At 46.1% G+C, this 21,536-nt stretch overlaps 1 protein-coding gene across 2 annotated transcripts in view; it reads left to right on the top strand.

The window, feature by feature from the left end:
- The window catches only part of CTIF (cap binding complex dependent translation initiation factor), a 290,112-nt gene that overhangs the window by 47,987 nt on the left and 220,589 nt on the right, over window positions 1–21,536 (top strand). For both annotated transcript variants that reach the window (XM_088476543.1, XM_088476542.1), the window contains 5 exons: window positions 5,341–5,532; window positions 8,465–8,545; window positions 11,874–11,947; window positions 12,813–12,917; window positions 14,981–15,056. In XM_088476543.1, the coding sequence (XP_088332669.1) occupies window positions 5,353–5,532; window positions 8,465–8,545; window positions 11,874–11,947; window positions 12,813–12,917; window positions 14,981–15,056 (516 nt within the window). In that variant the 5' untranslated portion in view covers window positions 5,341–5,352. The remainder of the gene's footprint in view (window positions 1–5,340; window positions 5,533–8,464; window positions 8,546–11,873; window positions 11,948–12,812; window positions 12,918–14,980; window positions 15,057–21,536) is intronic.

Raw genomic sequence — 21,536 nt, 5'->3', positions numbered from 1 at the left:
GGGGTGGGGGGTGTGTGTGTGTGTGTGTGTGTGTGTCTGTGTATGAACAAGTGTAGGAATCTCAATGTCTTTATGACTTTGACAAGGGACAAATTGTAATGGCTAGATGACTAGGTCAGAGCATTTCCAAAATACAGGGCTTATGAGGTGTTCCTGCTATGTAGCTCTTAGTAACTACCAAAAGTGGTCAAAGGAAGGACAACTGGTGATCCCACAGCAGGCTCCTAGGCGCCCAAGGCTTATTGAGGCCCCGGAAGCGAAGGCTAGCCTGTCTGGTCTAATCCCACAGAAGAGCTAGCTGTAGCAGAAATTGCTGAAAGAGATAATGCTGGCTATGTTAGAAAGTTGTCAGCACACACAGAGCATCGCAGCCTGTTCCGTAGCTGCAGACCGGTCAGCGCGCCCATGCTGACCCATGTCCACTGCCGAAAAGTGCCTACAATGGGCACCTGAGCTTCAGGACTAGACCATGGGGCAACGGAAGAAGGTGACCTGGTCTGATGAATCACACTTTCTTTTACATCATGTGGACGGCCAGGTGTGCGTGTACGTCATTTACCTGGGGATGAGATGGCACCAGGATGCAGTATGGGAAGAAGACAAGCCAGCGGAGGCAGTGTGATGCTCTGGAAAACCTTTGATCCTGCCATTCATATGATGTTCCCTTGACATTTACCACCCCTTCATGGCAATGGTATTCCCTGATGGCAGTGGCTTCTTCCGAGATAATGCGCCCTGTCACACGGCAAATATTTCTCAGGAATGGTTTGAGGAACATGACAAAGGGTTCAAGGTGGTGATGACTTGGCCACAAAATTCCCCAGATCTCGATCCGATCGAGCATCTGTGGGATGTGCTGTCCGAGCCCTGGAGGCCAGACCTCATAACTAACAGGGCCTAAAGCAGGGGTCTTCAAACTTGGCCCTCCAGCTGCTGTGGAACTACACATCCCAGCATGCACTGCCATAGTTTTAGCATGCTGTTATATCAAGAAGGTGGTAGTGCATGCTGGGATGTGTAGTTCCACAGCAGCTGGAGGGCCAAGTTTGAAGACCTATGGCCTAAAGGGATCTGCTGCTACTGTCTTGGTGCCTGATACCACAGGAGACCACTAGAGGCTATGTAGAGTTCATACAATATTAGGAAGGTGGTTTTAATGTCATTGATGATGGGGTGTATAACCATAGTGTTTATTTTAGCACCTTGTACCTTTCACAAGCTGTGCAGTCCCTCTTCCCTGCCTGTGGTGTCGCTCTCTGCTCTAATGCCTCTACCAATATTGATCTGTATCTTTTTAGCAATTTGTTAAATCAGCTGAGTGTGCTAGAATCACCAGAGCTGAGTGCGACACCCCAGGCAGGGAAGAGGAACTGCACGGGTTGTGACAGGTGCAGGGTGCTAGAATGAAGACTATAACCATATATAGGATGTTCTCCATTATGGGTAACCACTTGTGTATAAACAATCCAATTACCGCTGCGCTTCTATGTCCTTGACGAAGATCTTTATGAGTGTTACAAAGTCTGTAAACACCACTTATTTTATCACTGTCTATGGTGCTGATATGGTCTCAGGCAGTGATTACATTGTGTCACCCTCTGTATATCACTACCCCTGTATAATCACGGCTATCTCCTTGTCCCTTTTGTAGAACAGTATATTATTGTCCAGTAAGTTGTGTTTGTCCGTTTTGAACCATCAGCTGGTCAGTTGCCTTATGTCTGTGCTTCCCATTCCTGTGGTTGGGAATAGCATGTGGAAGCAGCAGGCCAAGCTCATGTTAAGTCATTACAAGTTTGCTATGCGTTGTGCGGATCAGGGGCTGTGCTATTTGTGTAGCTGCGAGCACGCCGCTGTGATGTAGACTTGTGTTATGGCAGTACAGGCAGTATTTTCATTGCTGAAGTATTTTCTCGTGTTTAGCTAATGCTAACAGCGTGGTCCCGGTTCTCCGTTATTCCCGCAAAAGATTGTCTTTATTAGCTTGGCATTTACGTGGTGCAGCATTTGCACTAAACCAGTGCTTCTCAAATCCCGACCTCCAGTGCCTCCGACAGGTCATGTTTTCTCACTTTTTTTTTTTTTAATGCACAGGTTACTAAATCTATTTTGTTGGGTAAGTAATTATCCCACCCGTTTCCGCAGATTAGAAATTCTGTAAACATGACCTGTTGGAGATACTTGAGCACTGGATTTGAGAACCACTGCGCTAAACCATATCTGCTGCATCAGGCACTGTCTGTCGTAGGTTATTCATTGGGCAGCCGCAGAGGGACACGGATTAATCTAATCTCATTTAGTACATGTCCATTTTGAGTGATGGAGGGAGGAAGAGGCCCCAAGCCTGCGTCTTGCCTAGGGCCCCATGGGGTCTTAATCGAGCTTTGCTTTACATCATGGTCTAACTTGCAGTGGTTTTCAGCTCCTGTCCTCACGTAGCCCCAACAGGTCATGTTTTCTGGATTTCTTTAATAATGCACAGGTGAGTTGATCTATTTGGCTGGGTCAGACAGAAATCCTGAACACGTGACCTGTTGGGGGTGGGGGGTGTTACTTGTGGACTGGCATTGAGAACCGCTGCACTAGACTGAATATAAAGTGTATGGTGTGGCTTAATGCAATATCTGCAGATAAATGCCATGTTAGCAGTGTGGTTTTTGCTTTTAGTAATGAGTTAGTCTTCCCACCCTCCCACATAACATCATGTCCCACTATTTATTTATTAATAGATGGCATTACTATCTCATCTAGTCCCAAAGTGCGCTGTCTTGGAGTTATCCTGGACTCATCCCTCTCCTTCAAACCACACATTTAGAACCTCTCGCAGTCCTGTCGTTTCCATCTCAAGAATATTTCCAAGATCAGAACCTTTTCTCACCCAGGATGCCACCAAAACCCTCATACATTCGCTGGTCATCTCCAGATTGGACTACTGTAACCCTCTCCTATCTGGTCTCCCCAACTCCCATCTCTCTCCTCTCCAGTCTATCCTCAATGCTGCTGCCCGACTCATCTTCCTCTCCAAACGCTCTACATCTGCCTCTCCCCTCTCTTACAAGCCCTCCACTGGCTCCCCTTCCCCTTCAGAACCAAATTCAAAGTTCTCACACTCACTTACAAAGCCCTCATCCATTCCTCTCCCATTTACATCTCTAATCTCCTCTCTCTTCACTCTCCTGTCCGCCCTCTTCGTTCACTTAATACACGCCGCCTCTCATGCCAACTGATTACTTCCTCCCGCCTCCAAGATTTTGCCCGTGCTGCTCCCCACCTTTGGAACTCCCTCCCTCTCCCCATCAGACTCTCCACCTCTCTTCAATCTTTCAAACAAGCTCTTAAGACCCATTACTTCATCATAGCCTTCCAGCTCTCATCCTAACTTGCTGCTACATCTTCCTTCCTCCCCACCTACCCCATCCGTGTCACTCCTGTTCGTTTGCCCCTCCCTTAAAGAATGTAAGCTCTTTCGAGCAGGGCCCTCTACCCTCTTCTGCTTCTCCCTACTGTAATTTTATTTATCTCTTACTCCCCTCTAGGGCAACTAACACTCTGCTGCTTATGTGGGCGTAAAGGTCGCTAATATATAGCAATGTTTATTATCCATGTCCTGTATTGTATTGTAAGTCAATGGTTACTTTTTTGTCTATGTACTGTGTAAGGCGCAGCGGAACACTTGTGGCGCCATATAAATAAATGATGATGATAATAATAATAATATGAGTAAACCTCCATTTCATTAGTACAGAGCACAAAATAACCTGAGCCACCTGTATATCCTTCATACAGAGAAGCCACAAAGCCTCGGGTGGTTGTTAATGCCATAATATAGGTAAATATTAAGCTGAGTGAGTTGTGCGACATGTCTCGCTGACATAGGGCCTGATTCAGAGCCGGACGCTCTGACCAGAGCGCTCTCTCTGAATCAGGGCCCTCCTCCATTAAAATGGAGCGTCCTCCTGGACGCTCGTATAGCTGTGGGTCACCACCCACAGCATATACGAGCGTCCAAAAAGATGGTCTTGACCATCGCGACCATCGGACTTGCGGCGGAGACCCTGCGGTAGGGTCTCCCTGCCACAAGCCCTGGAGTGATTTTGGCTCTATCAGAGCCAAAATCACTCCCACTGACATCACTAGTGATGTCAGTGGGGCCGGCTTCAGACGGTAGGTGTTCCCATGGGAACGCCTCCGTCTGGCAGGCACGCCTACCAAAGGGGGCGTGCTGTCAATCAACATCGACAGCACGCCCCCTTTTTGCGAGACCCGGAGCGACAGCTTGGCTGTCGCAGTCCGGGTCTCACGCATGCGCACGACGGAGCTCCCTCCGTTGTGCGCATGCGCAGTGGGGAACATCGCCCCACTTGCGAGCGTACTGCCGCTTGCGAGTGGGTCTGAATGACCCCCCTAGTTACAACTCGGATAGTCATATAGTCTATAGGGCTTTGTATTGTACCCTAACCATACAATGATAATAAAGCTTTTTCAATATGACCATTGGCTCCCACATAAAAATAAACACACTACATTAGCCTCCACAGGAATAAAACACACTACATTGGCCTCCACAGGAATAAAACACACTACATTGGCCTCCACAGGAATAAAACACACTACATTGGCCTCCACAGGAATAAAACACACTACATTGGCCTCCACAGGAATAAAACACACTACATTGTCCCCCACAGGAATAAAACACACTACATTGGCCTCCACAGGAATAAAACGCACTACATGGGCCTCCACAGGAATAACACGCACTACATTGGCCTCCACAGGAATAAAACGCACTACATTGGCCTCCACAGGAATAAAACGCACTACATTGGCCTCCACAGGAATAAAACGCACTACATTGTCCTCCACAGGAATAAAACACACTACATTGTCCCCCACAGGAATAACACACACTACATTGTCCCCCACAGGAATAACACACACTACATTGTCCCCCACAGGAATAACACACACTACATTGTCCCCCACAGGAATAACACACACTACTTTGTCCCCCACAGGAATAACACACACTACATTGGCCTCCACAGGAATAAAACACACTACATTGTCCTCCATAGGAATAAAGCTCACTACATTGTCCCCCACAGGAATAACACACACTACAGTACAAGTGCACTGAGCTGACCGCCGTGGCACACTTGGCAACTGCTTGAGGCACACTAATGTGCCACGGCACAGTGGTTTAAAAACGCTGACCTAGACCGATGCTACGCTCACTCGGTGTCACATAGGAATAAGGTCACGTATATAGGCCATAATTTGGAGGGAAGTCCTAGTGGCCTTGTCATCATCTGATTTCAGTGCTCTCTGTCTTACCAGCCTGAAGAAGTGATGGAGAACTCGTCGGTGGCCTCGGCCTCCTCAGAAGCCGGCAGCAGCCGTTCCCAGGAAATTGAAGAGCTGGAGAGGTTTATCGATAGTTACGTCCTGGAGTATCAGGTTCAGGGTCTGCTGACCGACAAGACCGAGGGAGAGGAAGAGAGCAACAAAACCCAGTGTAATATCTCCCAGGTGAGATTGTATGGAAATCCTCATGCATAGATCTTCTATTTTCTTCTGAAATGTTATCTTTAAATTCTCTCTTGAAAGGCAAACAAGTATGGCTGCCAGTCACGCGTGTGCTTACACACATACATACATACATACATACATACACACACACACACACACACACACACACACACACACACACACACACACACACACACACACACACACACACACACACACACACACTTACACTTCTCAGCACATCGTGATGGCTGAGGGGGGGGGGGAGGGAAGGATGTCACAGTGCAGACAGAGCTCAGAGATGCATTCCAAAGCCTCTCTGCTTACTATGCTTTACCCATTCAAATTTCTTTCAGGGCTTTTCCAATCTCTTAGCATGGTCTATACCATATCTGCTTCCTCCTACGCCGTACTACCTACCCATTCTCCTGTCTGCAACAACACTTAACATTCCTCGTGCGTATTATTACCTGCACTCATCTCTGTTCTGCATGACCTGTGCCTTTTGTTGTATTTGAAACCATTCCTTTAGATTGCTAGTTCTGCTGTCCAGGACCCTCTCACGTTCTGTACCCCTTTAAGTGCCTGGATTTGTACTGGCATATGATCTGCTTTCTCCCCACTCTCGTACAGTACAGCAGCATAGGTCAACACCCTAAAATGGATAATGATAGTTACTGGAGGATACCTGCCTCTTTTCTGAAGATAAGAGTAAAAGTGAGGGATGAATTGATGGGTATCTGTGGTTGTAAATAATGACATCACACTCTTGTAAAAACTCAGCAGTGCACTTTTATACCTCTGTAAGTAAAACAGCACTCTGTGAAGAAACCTCTGACATCAGCTAGAGTACCGGGAGCATCTAATTGCAATGCCTAGTTAATACTTTTGTTAATCTGTTTTTATTGACGTACGTTGTAATGGCTATGGATGGCTGTAACAAGAATGTCTTCTCAGGAGAGAAGGCGGCTGTTATGATTTATAATGCCGTAAATCCCTGTGTTAGATGAAGCCCGGCTATCTAATCGCTGTTTATAGGAGATCCTCGTTCATATGTTGAAAGCAGTAAAGTCTACTTGTCACTGTCAGATTAATGCCTCATCAATTGGTGCCTCATGCCTCACTGATGTAACTAGCACCTAGTGCATAAATAGTTCCCATTCTCATTTCTTCTAATTAATATACTTTCTCATAATTCATCGCTAAATGACACTACAAAGATAATTGGTATACGTCCAGAATGTCGACATGGACAGAATGTCGACAGTCAACATATCGACATAGTGAATTCTGACACACAATTTTTTAAAAAATTTTTTTTAACAATTTTAGGGTTAGGTCTGGAGTTAAGGATACTTGCCTCGGCAGTGGAAAACATGGACTTGACCTCCATTCAATGTCAAAATATTGTATGTCGACATTCTGGTGCTGATTTTGTACCACACCCAGATAATTGTATTGTGTTCTCACCCTTGCTGGGAGTACCTGCAGCCATGGACTGAGTCAGTGTATTTATGTAGTAATCTGAGCATCAGAGGACCTTCTACGCCCCAGTGCTGGTATTTTTGTTTGCGTGGCAGAATGAAAGTGATATTATTTTTCAATGTTACCCAATAAGGCCCGTATTCAATTTGAGGTGAAAAGTCCGGATCCGCGATACTTTTTCGCCCCGATGTCGTCATTTTTGCCTGTTTTGATTTTACCGCGTATTCAATTTAGGGGTGAGCGGGTTCGGTTTTACTCGGATTTACTCTGTTCTTATCGCCACTTTACCGCAAATTCGGATTTATTATATTGGCTATCCAAAACACATGATAGGCGATAGCCAATAAAATGCCGTTTAAAGATCCGAGTAAAACCGAACCCGCTCACCCCTAATTCAATTTGAAAGACTTTACGCCTAGGCGGAAAGTCAATGCAATGTACTAGGCGGTAAAGTTTCGCCTGTGAATAGCAGGCGGAAAAAAGTGCAGAATTGGGGTTTTGGGGTCCAACATTGCGGGAACCCTGGTGAAGCCTTCAGACAGTCCCCCAAAGGTAATCTGTGTCAAACATTTTTTAAAAAACACTTAAGGACACCCCAAAAAATGACCTTGAAAAAGGGGGCAAAAAAAAATAAATCTTGGAGTACAAAGTTAAAAACTAGTGAACTTGCCTCTGGGGGGTCCCCAAGTACGCCCCAGGTGTTTTTTTGATTGCAGGGGCTTGCGGAAGGTGGATTTTTCACGATTTTTACAACTTCACTTTAGCAACTTATAAATATGCTGACCCCCATTTTCAAGTACCCCAAATTTGCTGGGATAAGTTATTTTCTGGAAAAAATACTCCTGAATAATATTCTGCACCACGTATAGAAAAACGCTATTTAGCAGCTATTGAGCCCGTTTAAAAACACCAAATACCTTCAGCAAGCCAAATCGGGGGGTACCATAGGGAACCCCCATGTCAGAGCATCATTTGGGGGGGGTGTCAGGCTGATTTCCCCAAATCCGACAGGACTTTCCACCTGTTCAAGTTTCGCCGGGTCCCATTTTCGCCTACTTTCAAATTGAATACGGGGTAAAGCAGACACGCGCGTGATACTTTTCCGCCTACAAAACAGGCAAAGTAGGCGAAAAGTCCGGGACGCGAAAAGTATCGCGGCTCAGCTCAAATTGAATACGGCTCTAAGACTCTGTTGCTGAATAACACTCAGCAGAGTATTATTCCCTGATCCATTATAGACAGTTGAAGCTTATATCGAATACTTAGGATAGTGTTTAATTCGATATAATGCAGGGCGGAAAAGCTGAATTCTCGTCACTTTGCCGTGGCGTCCCGTGCCCTTCCGCTTCTGTTTAGAAAATAAATGAATGTCGTCTGAAATGTGTAATATGGTTCATGGTCTAATTCACTTATCGGCGAGTGACCCGTATCTGCTTTATCCCTGCAGTGGACAGTGGAATGTAATGAACAATTGGATGTCAATCAAACGTCGCCAAAAAGGAAAACGCCCTCCTACAGCCACAACCAGGTGAGCAGCGCGTTACTTAGACTTAAGTCTTACGGCCCAAAAAGCCTCGTATAATGGAGCACTCAACTTGTAATATCATTTGATTTGCTAATAACATTTGCAGCTGCATAAGTTAAAATTGGGAATGTGCATTTTCTATACCGTTGCGATTTCTGGGGAAGTTATAGATCTACGCACAGCGACTTCCTGTCCTTAATACCATCTTGGGTCACTGGAATCGGCCACGTTTAGCCGCCTTTTTATAGGATCTGTAATGAATGATCGTTCTGTACAGACACAGGGCCTGATTCAGTATAGATCGCTATTGTGATGGTAACTCCGTAATCGCACGCAGGTCTGCTGCGAAAAAATGCTAATGATTGCAATCGCACTGCCAGCATAGAGACGTCCACTACCACTATCTCACGTCTGTAATACCTGTGTGTACATCGGTAACATCGAGTACCATCGGCCCCTCACGCAGAATTACAGCAGCCCCGACCCCACTTAGAAACTGCTAACCTCGTAGCACGCAGTAAGTACTCAGGCTGTGTACGCCATCGCTATGGCTAATTTATGCACACCCCTGCAACGGCGTTCAAACAGACAGGAACACCTGCGTTTCTCCAACCACACCCCCCCCCTCCACCCTGTCACCACCCCCAAATGCTCACTGCCTGTCATGCACTCTGCGATTTGCTCTCCGTGGTTTGCGTGACTGCAGTGCGATCGCAGTGGTGCCTTCGCGCACTGCGAGGCGGGCGCTTTACGCAACAATCGGTCAGCTGCGTATGCTTTTAGTGAATCAGGCCCACGGTATGTTAGAGAATTATTGTGTCATTGATGCAGAGGCACAGCAGACAGTAATGTGTGAGGAGTAACCTCTCCTAGTTGTCCTCTCCCTTAGGAATGCTCGGTATGAAATACAGGACAGATACCAGCCGGAGTACATGCTGAGCTGCCTTCCTTTGTTCCGTGTTTGTTGGATAGGTTTGCAGCGCGGGCAGTTGTCCACACTCGTCTGCTGATATAGAAAACCAATGTGCTCCTTTGTGCAATCCGGCAGCTGTGCTCTCTATACAGATTGCTGTCTGGTTACAGCACGTTACGCAGGTTATCTGGGAAGCTACATAGTGGGATGGACAGTGTGCTTGTCTACGCTCTGAGACAACTAGAAGTTGCACATGGGCTGCAGAGGACACTGGGGAGCGCGGCTCGGGAGCCTGTGCCACGAGATTCCCATCTGGATTAGGTGCCACTTTATTCCTGTCGCTGCTTTGTGCCACTGCAAGTAATTCATCTCAACCCCATAACCACAATATTCAGATCCCCTGATCCGTGCTTTCCTGACACTCGTCTTTTGTTTGCGGCCTCCTAGGTAACACACTGTGTGTAGACATTCATAATTCATTATCGCTAGACTCTTAAGATTGAAGATAAAGACTTCTTCTCGCCACATAAGGGGCCTGATTCACTGGTGGACGGTAATGCTGCCGCGTCATTGTACACAGCGCGACTGCGTCTTAATGATAATGTCACAGCTGGTGGGATACGTACAGATACGCCCACCAGCTGTGATGGTAATCTAATACTGTGCGTAAACCTGCGCACGCATTCACAGCGCAACTTGGGACACTTGCGCAGCCTCAAAACATCGGCTGTTTGCGTCCTACACGGTCGCTGCATCCACCTCTGAATCCGCTCCAAGATATAACATTTTTACTGCTGTGTGCTCTGGTGCTTCGCTGACTTGTTCGGTCAGTGCTCATGGCTGCAGGCTACACACTGTAGTCATTCAGTCCGTCCCTTATTGTAATGTGCTTCCAAGTATTCTTCCTTTGGGCGACAAGGTTGTAGTTTGCTATTTCAGTTGGCTCCAGCCCTTAAAGCCATGATGTGGTTTGTCACATGGTGGTGGGCATGTTGTTTTTTCAAAAAGTTTTAACGTTTTTGAAGGGTAACACTGCTTTTTACTTGCCCCCTCTTTACGCGCATGTGCCCCTCACTTTCTGCTGGAGGGGGGTCCCAGAGCTTTCTGTAAAGCTGTCCGTGGCTCTTTATTGTAGCTCCATAACACTGCTTCTGTTGAGCTCCATTGATGTCTACGGATGAGTGCAGTCCCCCCATCACCAGGAGCTGCAGTGTGAGCCGGCTCTGTGGTTCACATCTAGATTTGTGTTTAATAAAGTCTGTCCCTGGGTGGGTGAGAACAAGACATGTGCCGGGTCCCCGAACATCAAGCATTAGAATTTAGACTCTTCTACTTTTTTTGTAAAACGGAACACTGCTCCCTCTAGTGTCAAGAAACCATAATGCACAACAATTATTGGCTAGTGTTTTGAAAGAAGTATTGAACTTTCTAGTATTGGTGGTGACAATTTCAAAGTAGCCTGGCGTCTTGTCCCTCACAGAATTATATTGCCGGACTGAACATTAGGTAACTTTGATAGTCTCTGCATCATCTAGATTTTTCTTCTTTGCCAAGTTATGTCCCCTCATTAAGAACTGCCTTACATCCATCTGGCTTTAAAGATTTGCCCATAGAAAAGCCTTTTTCTGGACGTATTTCTTTTTTTTTTTCCCCTTATTCTTTATATCTTTACTACTTCACAGTGTCCCTTCTCCTTTACCTATATGTAATGCACAATATCTGCACTTCTGTATGGACCGGTGTCTAGGTGGGTGTTATATGTACGAGCAGACTGGATTACTTTTTTTATTTAGAATGTACCTTACTTTATATTTAGTATATATTCTCTTTTATTTATAAAACGCTATTAAGCAGCGCTGTAAGTTGAGACGATCGAGTCGTGACATGAAACAGAAGCTGAATGAGCTTACAATGGAAGAGGTGCTGGGTACACTCAGTGTATAAGGCAGGGGGATAACAAGGGGATCTGTTGGTGTCCAGGGCTATTCCCAGGCTCTGGGCGGTTGGTAGTTACAGTCACTGTACCTCTGCTCCTATGCAGCGTATACACAGTCTCATGATACTGTTAGTGTAGCCTTGTGCTCCGGGGGAACCTTTCTGCATCTGCCTGTAGTGGTAACTGCACGGCTTCCCTTCTGTAAGATCGCTCCCAGGACACAATGCCAGAGTGACTAATAATTCTGCCGTAGAATGATATCCTGCAATTAGGGTCGTATTGAGGGCTGCATGTGGCGGCACATGGCCGTCTGACATATAAAATAATGAATGACCGTTTTGTCTTTTGCAATTTAAGGCTCATGACATACTTTTATATCAAATATTATGGGTGATTTTTTTTTCTTCTATAGCTACAGTGTTGTAATATTGTTTTGACTACTGCTTAAATATTTGTTTGTTTTTTTTGCTGCTGTTTTATAGAACGGAAACAAAGATGGTTCTCTAGACATGCTTGGTACCGAGATTTGGGCAGCGAGTACAATTGATACCATAAGGTAAGATGCCTTCGTGCCGCAGAGGACATGCCCTGAGCTGCGGCTCGTTCTGGGGACGCGATGTATCCTCTCACGTTCTTCTCTCTTTCACACTCCCTCTTTCACTTTCAATTTTCTGCCTGTCCCCCCCCCCCCCCCCTCCTGCCCACTTTACACGTATTTGTTCCCCCTCTGCTCAGTCGTCTTTCTGTTCCTGCTCTTTTCCGTCTATTTCTTCCTCCTTTTCCCATCTTCATTCCTGTCACCTCCTCTTTCCTCCCATCCCACCTTCTGTTTGCTTCTTACGGCTGCTCCTTTCTCTCCTCTTGCTTTTTGTCTTTAAGTTTACAATTCTCATTTTGAAAACCATTCAACAATAATGCACATTATTATTATAATACATTGTTGTTTTTTTTTCTTTTTCTCTTATGTAATATATCACACTTTTGTTTTTTTCTTTTATGTAATATATCACTCTTATGGTGTTTAGTTTTATGTAATATATCACTATTGTGTTTAGTTTTATGTAATATATCACTATTGTGTTTTAGTTTTATGTAATATATCACTCTTGTGGTGTTTAGTTTTATGTAATATATCACTCTTGTGTTTAGTTTTATGTTATATATCACTATTGTGTTTGGTTTTATGTAATATATCACTCTTGTGGTGGTTAGTTTTATGTAATATATCACTATTGTGTTTAGTTTTATGTAATATATCACTCTTGTGTTTAGTTTTATGTAATATATCACTCTTGTGTTTACTTTTATGTAATATATGACTCTTGTGTTGTTTGCTTTTATGTAATATATCACTATTGTGTTGTTTAGTTTTATGTAATATATATCTTTCTTGTGTTTCTGTTTTTTTTTTTTTTCCTTAGTGGGGCAACATGGGATTTGCAACCAGAAAAACTGGACTTCACTCAGTTTCATCGAAAACTTCGCAACACCCCGAAGCATCCCCTCCCTCAAATAGACAGAGAAGGGTAACTTTTACTTACTGCTTTATTTGCTCCATTTATGTATTAATTACCTAATTTAGCGTCAGCACTTTCCCCCACGCTTTACAATTGGGATATACAGTCAGGTGCATAAATATTGGGACATTGGCAGAATTGTCATATTTTGGCCTCTATTCACCATCACAATGGCTTTGAAATGAAACAAACAAGATGTGCTTTAACTGCAGACTTTCAGATTTAATTTGAGGGTAATTACATCCAAATCAGGTGAACAGTGTAGGAATTACAACGGTTTCTATATGTGCCTCCCACTTTTTAAGGGGCCAAAAGTAATGGGCCTATCAACTCAAAAGCTATTTCATGGACAGGTGTGGGCTATTCCCTTGTTATTTCATTATCAATTAAGCAGGTAAAAGGTCTGGAGTTGATTCTAGGTGTGACATTTGCATTTGGAATCAGTTGCTGTCGACTCTCAATATGAGATCCAAAGAGCTGTCACTATCAGTGAAGCAAGCCATCATTAGGCTGAAACATCAAAACAAACCCATCAGAGAGATAGCAAAAACATTAGGTGTGGCCAAATCAACTGTTTGGAACATTCTTAAAAAGAAAGAACGCAACGGAGAGCTCAGCAACACCAAAAGACCCGGAAGACCATAGAAAACAACTGTGGTGGATGAGAGAAGAATTATTTCCCTGGTGAAGATAAACCCCTTCACAACAGTTGGCCAAATCAAGAACACTCTCCAGGAGGTAGGTGTATATGTGTCAAAGTCAACAATCAAGAGAAGACTTCACAAGAGTGAATATAGGAGGGTTCACCACAAGATGTAAACCATTGGTGAGCCACAAAAACAGGAAGACCAGATTAGAGTTTGCCAAACAACATCTAAAAAAGCTATTACAGTTCTAGAACAACATCCTATGGACAGATGAGACAAAGATCAACTTGTACCAGAGTGATGGGAAGAGAAGAGAAGGAAAGGAACTGCTCATGATCCAAAACATACCACCTCATCAGTGAAGCATGGTGGTGGTAGTGTCATGGCGTGGGCATGTATGGCTGCCAGTGGAACTGGTTCCCTTGTATTTATTGATGATGTGACTGCTGACAAAAGCAGCAGAATGAATTCTGAAGTGTTTTGGGCAATATATGCTCATATTCAGTCAAATGCTTCAGAACTCATTGGACGGCGCTTCACAGTGCAGATGGACAATGACCCGAAGCATACTGCAAAAGCAACCAAAGAGTTTTTTAAGGCTAAAAGTGGAATGTTATGCAATGGCCAAGTCAATCCCCTGACCTGAATCTGATTGAGCATGCATTTCACTTGATGAAGACAAAACTGACGGGAAAATGCCCCAAGAACAAGCAGGAACTGAAGACATTTGCAGTAGAGGCCTGGCAGAGCATCACCAGGGATGAAACCCAGCGTCTGGTGATGTCTACGCGTTCCAGACTTCAGGCTGTAATTGCCTGCAAAGGATTTGCAACAAAGTATTAAAAAGTGAAAGTTAGATTTAGGATTGTTTAGTTTGTCCCATTACTTTTGGCCCCTTAAAAAGTGGGAGGCACATATAGAAACCGTTGTAATTCCTACGCCGTTCACCTGATTTGGATGTAATTACCCTCAAATTAAATCTGAAAGTCTGCAGTTAAAGCACATCTTGTTTGTTTCATTTCAAAGCCATTGTGGTGGTGAATAGAGGCCAAAATATGAAAATTCTGTCAATGTCCCAATATTTATGCACCTGACTGTATTTCTTCTCAGTTTAATAGATCTCATACTGGATCTTCTTCTTTGTCTTCAGTAGGGGGCGTCTGTTATTGGTGATAGCGTAATGCAGCTGTTCCCTGGGAACTGTGATGTGGGGACATCGCTTGTCGTTGTTAATGGCATCCTCCGTGCGCTGTGCGTGGGGTACTCTGGTACAGCGCGTGTGCAGGGATCATTGGTCCATATTGTACCGCTCGTCTCCTGTTCTCGCACACTTAACTGTTGAGTCTGTGTAGGCAACGGGTAGACTTCAGGGGGGGGGAGAGGGAGGCACGTGCTGCAGCTGTTATATTTCGCCTGTCTTTTTAGGTTTGGCAAAGGGAAATGCGATGACGGAGATGAAATTAATCTGAATGACATAGAGAAAGTGCTTCCAACATGGCAGGTGAGATCTCGCTATACGCTTACAGAAATACCAAATATGTGTTGGTTTCTCTCTCTGAACCATGCCTAAGAGAGCACGGCTGTCGTCAGGGGCGTAGCCAGAACTTTGAGGCCCCCATAGCAACATTTTGAAGGGGCCCCTACCCCGTTCTAGAGAGACGCCTCTCTCCACAACGTTTGCTCATGTTATGTCCCACAGCAGTGCCGTAGTTCACATTTTACCATACAGTGCACACAGTTCATATTATGCCATATTATAGTGCCTCAAGTTAACAGTATGCCACATTGTACTGCTGCCAGTACACATGCCACACAATGCCTGCAGTATACATTAAGCCGCTCAATGCTTAGGGGCAATTCCAGGAACCTAGTACAGAACTTTGACCTGGGTACAGTTGAGTCTGGCCCCAGAGGTGGTCTCCTTAAGCCCCTGGGCCCCATTCCAATAGCACTCCCTGCACCCACTATAGCAGGCCTGCTAAGCCTGTGGCTCTCCAGCTGTTGTGAAACTACTAGTCCCAGCATGCCTTGCCAGAGTCTTAGCATTCCGAATAATAGCAAAACTCTGGCAAGGCATGCTGGGACGTGTAGTTTCACAACAGCTGGAGAGCCACAGGTTGGCCATGCTGCACTATAGGCCCATGGCTGTGAGGATCTGCAAATAATGATTATGCATTTGTATGAATCTAATTGGTACTTTACATTATAGAACCCTCACACAATTCAGTTAGTACCTTGAGTCATAACCAAGTACTGTGACGAATTCTCATACTCGTGTATTAAAAATGAACTTGTCGTCCGCAGATGGCGGCAGCAGCCATTTTATGACCTAATCTCTCATGAGGATGCAGCTTATCCATTAACTGTTAGCGTGCCTGAGGTCTGAGGCACTTGCTTACATTACACTATATAAAAATGCAGGTGATTCCTTAGTAAGTCATGAGGTACTTTCTGCCTCGGTGATACCACTGGTTGCTAAGTGCATTGATTGGCTGTGTTCTCATGACTAAACCTCCATTTATAAAATGTCTGCCGCCACGCTGTGCTGGTGACGGCTGCACTGATCCACGCAGCCGGCCCTGTCCCTCAGACGCACCCGAGCCTTATCTGATCTGCTTATTCAGCTTTACATTTTGGTTTATGTTATAATCTCATGCTCCTGAATAGGCTTGTCAATTCTTTTAGAAAATCATAAATGGCTTTTGAAGTTGTTTCTGAATTGTCTTTCTTGTGAAACGTTATTCACTAAACTGCTCTTTTACATATCATTGGTATTTACAAGTTGCTGCTTTCAATCCTGCGACAAAACAAGAAAAGCGCTGTCACGTAAATTAAACATCCTCGGACTTGGTGAGAAGCTGCCGGGCACTGAGTGTACCTTACTGTCATTATGGTACTAGTGCATATTCTACTTTTGGTTTTGCTTTTAGTGTTATTTAGCTGCATCTAGTGGATATTTTTTTTTATATAGCTCCTGTTTGTCTTTTCATGTTTTCCCGCGGTCCTGTACATTGTGTTGTAGCTTACGTTACACGGACAAAACAATGCGCTCACCTGAACATCACACCCATAAGTGCTTGCTGAACATCTCATTTGAAAACCATGTGCATTAATATGGAGTTAGTCCCACTTTCCTGCTATAACAGCCTGCCCTTTCCTGCCACTGTAGAACAGCCTCCCCTTCCCTGCCACTGTAGAACAGCCTCCCCTTCCCTGCCACTGTAGAACAGCCTGCCCTTCCCTGCCACTGTAGAACAGCCTGCCCTTCCCTGCCACTGTAGAGCAGCCTCCCCTTCCCTGCCACTGTAGAACAGCCTGCCCTTCCCTGCCACTGTAGAACAGCCTGCCCTTCCCTGCCACTGTAGAACAGCCTGCCCTTCCCTGCCACTGTAGAACAGCCTCCCCTTCCCTGCCACTGTAGAACAGCCTCCCCTTCCCTGCCACTGTAGAACAGCCTGCCCTTCCCTGCCACTGTAGAACAGCCTGCCCTTCCCTGCGACTGTAGAACAGCCTCCCCTTCCCTGCCACTGTAGAACAGCCTGCCCTTCCCTGCCACTGTAGAACAGCCTGCCCTTCCCTGCCACTGTAGAACAGCCTGCCCTTCCCTGCCACTGTAGAACAGCCTGCCCTTCCCTGCCACTGTAGAACAGCCTGCCCTTCCCTGCCACTGTAGAACAGCCTGCCCTTCCCAGGCGACTGTAGAACAGCCTGCCCTTCCCAGGCGACTGTAGAACAGCCTCCCCTTCCCTGCGACTGTAGAACAGCCTCCCCTTCCCTGCGACTGTGGAACAGCCTCCCCTTCCCTGCGACTGTAGAACAGCCTGCCCTTCCCTGCCACTGTGGAACAGCCTGCCCTTCCCTGCCACTGTGGAACAGCCTGCCCTTCCCTGCCACTGTGGAACAGCCTGCCCTTCCCTGCCACTGTGGAACAGCCTGCCCTTCCCAGGCGACTGTGGAACAGCCTGCCCTTCCCAGGCGACTGTGGAACAGCCTCCCCTTCCCAGGCGACTGTGGAACAGCCTCCCCTTCCCAGGCGACTGTGGAACAGCCTCCCCTTCCCAGGCGACTGTGGAACAGCCTCCCCTTCCCAGGCGACTGTGGAACAGCCTCCCCTTCCCAGGCGACTGTGGAACAGCCTCCCCTTCCCAGGTGACTGTGGAACAGCCTCCCCTTCCCAGGTGACTGTGGAACAGCCTCCCCTTCCCAGGCGACTGTGGAACAGCCTCCCCTTCCCAGGCGACTGTGGAACAGCCTCCCCTTCCCAGGCGACTGTGGAACAGCCTCCCCTTCCCAGGCGACTGTGGAACAGCCTCCACTCTTACGTTTAGACTTTCCAATAGATTTTGGAACACGGCTCCAGGGATTCGCATCCATTCAGCCGTTGCTACAAAGCTGGAAGCATATGTATAGAATGTCAGTGTCTGCTGTAACATGGAACTAAGGAGCTCATTCAGACCCGCTCGCTAGATGCGTTCTTTCGCACCCACTGTATGCAAATTCGGCCAAGTGACGGCATGGCAGACGATCACACTGCAAGGCATAAGCACGCCCAATATGTCTTGGTGTGCGATCACTTTGTCTATGCGGGTGCCCACCATCCTGTCTTAAGACGCCCACTAGCGCATGTCATCTCCAGGGAGTGTAAGCAAGCATCGGTACATCGGGTACCATCGGAAGCGAACGCAGCGCTCGAGGTTGACTATACCTACCTCAAACACTGCGATCACTTGAGTGTAAAAATAGCCAGGTGACGTGTACAATGACGCTTCCTTTTAATTATGCACGCCTCTGAAACTGCGTTGAGACGCTCAGGCACGCCTGCGTTCGCACCTCCACTCCCCCGTTTCTAGTGGCCTGCCCCAGTCACTCACTCTGCTGGGCGGTCTATGCGCAATGAGCAAACTCTTTCCCATCTCTAGCACTGGTTCGCGCACGTGCCCTGTGATGCATGCGCAGAAAGCGAAAATTGGCCGCCTGCGAGCTAATGCATCCTAGCGAGCCGGTCTGAATCCGGTCCTAAGAGCCAAGATCATCCTATGAAATACAGCGGCAGACCAGCAAAAATTGCAGGTGGCAGTATGTATACAACAAGGAGCGTTCTGATGCCAGTCAGCCTGCCAGATGTGTGTCGCTGCTCGGCCATGGAAACCCAATTCTTGATGCTCAGTTTAACCAGTATTGTGCTGGAGGCAGTACGCAACTTGGTAGAAAGTGCTGCAAGCGAGGACTGGCGATTTTTACTCGCTAAAGCCCTTGGCCGCCCCGTTCTGTGAGCTTGTGACTTTTGCAGATCGCATGGCTGAATGATTTCATGCACTGGTTAGCAATGCGTGTGGCCCGGGTTGGCGCTATACAGACTGCGCCTGTGACCGGCAGGCTGAAGCAGCCAGTGCAGCAGTGTCAAAGGGCGGGAGTGGCAAGGTGAAGGTAAGGGGTGGTCCAGGGGTGGACTTTGCGGCCGTGGACATAAATGACACTTAAATTCAGGCGGATCGGCGATTTGGCCACCTGGTCAGGAACAGATTTAATCGCCTGCCCCTGTGTGGAAGGAGATAGTTTGTTTACAAACGGCAATTTACACAAGCGACGTATGCGATGACGCTGCCAGCACGCACCCGCTCTGCTGTGCCCAAGAAGAGGATACACGCACACACACGCTGATTGTTGATAAGTAATGAGACTGCCTCTGTTATTCTGTCCCATAGGTAGATGTGGCAACGCTATGCTGGTGTGATCTAATTTTGTGTTAAACTTGGAAAAAGCGGATATGAAACTCCTGCAATGTCACGGCAGCATACGGTGGAGAAACAATTAGCCGCTCTGCAGTATTTTGGTGGTGGAAGCTCTTCAAAGAGGGTAATATGCGAGTAATTGACACAGCGTGTTCTGGGAGACCATCCACCGCGGTTACAGATGTCAGCATTGCCAAAGGTGCAGACATAATGACAGAAGGTCATGCAATAGCGCATCTCTGACGTAATTTCACAGACACGTCTTCCTCATCCGCCATGACGAAATGTACGAAGATCTTCCACTTTCTGTGACCAAACAAAGAAGACTATGGCAGTCCAACCGCAGCTTCAGTCACATCGATGTCTGAGCTTCACAATAACCAGCATAGCGTTGCCACGTCTACCTATGGGACAGAAAAACAGAGGCAGTCTCATTATTTTTTTAGTTAGCCCCCGTATATGTATATCTATCTGCAGTGCCTTGCAAAAGTATTCTCCCCTCTTGGCTTTTTACCTTTTTTGTTACATTACAACCTGTAATCATTTTTTATTTTTTTTATCTGAATTTTATGTGATGGATCGGCACAAAATAGTCTAATTTGGTGAAGTGAAATGAGAAAAATATATATAAAAAAGAATCTTTATAAATAAAATTCTGAAAATTGTCCTGTGCATATGTAATCGCCCCCTTTGCTATGAAACCCCTCAAAAGTTCTGGTGCAACCAATTACCTTCAGAAGTCACATAATTAGTGAAATGAAGTCCACCTGTATGAAATCTGTCACATGATCTGTCAGTATAAACACACCTTTTCTGAAAGGCCCCAGAGGCTGCAACACCACTAAGCAAGAGGCATCACACCATGAAGACCAAGGAGCTCTCCAAACAAGTCAGGGACAAAGTTGTTGAGAAGTACAATTCTGGGTTGGGTTCTAAAAAAAAAAATATCCAAATCTTTGATGATCCCCCAGAGCACCATCAAATCCGTCATCATCAAATGGAAAGAACATGGTACCACAATAAACCTGCCAAGAGAGGGCCGCCCACCAAAACTCACAGACCGGGCAAGGAGGGCATTAACCAGAGAGGTAGCACAGAGACCAAAGGTAACCCTGAAGGAGCTGCAGAGTTCCACAGCAGAGACTGGTGTATCTGTGCATGTGACCACAATAAGCCGTAAACTCCATAGAGCTGGGCTTTATGGAAGAGTGGCCAGAAAAAAGCCATTACTTACTGATAAAAATAAGAAGACACGATTTGAGTTTGCCAAAAGGCAAGTGGGCGACTCCCCAAATGTAAGGAGGAAGCTGCTCTGGTCAGATGAGACTAAAATGTAACTTTTCGGCCACCAAGGAAAACACTGTTTGGCACAAACCCAAAACATCCCATCACCCCAAGAACTCCATACCCACAGTGAAACATGGTGGTGGCCGCATCATGCTGTGGGGATGTTTTTCAGCAGTAGGGACTGGGAAACTGAGTCGAGGGAAAGATGGATGGTGCTAAATACAAGGATATTCTTGAGCAAAACCTGGTTCAGGCTGCCTGTGATTTGAGACTAGGACGGAGGTTCACCTTCCAGCAGGACAATGACCCGAAGCATACTGCTAAAGCAACACTCCAGTGGTTTAAGGGGAAACACTGAAATGTGTTGGAATGGCCTAGTCAAAGCCCAGATCTCAATCCAATTGAGAATCTGTGGTCAGACTTGAAGATTGCTGTTCACAAGTGGAAACCATCCAACATGAAGGAGCTGGAGCAGTTTTACATTGAGGAATGGGCAAAAATCCCAGGGGCAAGATGTGGCAAGCTCACAGAGACTTATCCAAAGCGACTTGCTGCTGTAAGTGCAGCAAAAGGTGGCTCGACAAAGTACTGACTTTAGGGGGGTGAATAGTTATGCACGCTGAAGTTTTCTGTTGTCCTAAATGATGTTTGATTCACAATATAAAAAAAACACAACTTCACAGTTGTAGGCATGTTCTGTGAATGAAATGATGCACACCTTCACACAATCCATTCTGATTCCAGGTTGTGAGGCAACAAAACATGAAAAATGCAAAGGGGGTGAATACTTTTGCAAGGCACTGTATCTATCTCATATCTTTCTCCTATACGGTGGGGCACTCAAGCCAGCCAAAAGAAGATCCTCCAAAGTATTAGAAGTTTTCAACTTTTCACTGTATTTTAATAAACACTGTCATTATACTGGCTGGGATACCTGGTGTTGCCCAGGTTGAAGACTGGAC

Source organism: Taudactylus pleione, unplaced genomic scaffold (genome assembly GCF_031769625.1).
Source record: "Taudactylus pleione unplaced genomic scaffold, aTauple2 ptg000189l, whole genome shotgun sequence".
In the NCBI taxonomy this organism is placed as follows: domain Eukaryota; kingdom Metazoa; phylum Chordata; class Amphibia; order Anura; family Myobatrachidae; genus Taudactylus; species Taudactylus pleione.
The sequence above is the reverse complement of the archived record's forward strand: the minus strand, read 5'-3'. Positions and strand labels throughout refer to the sequence as shown.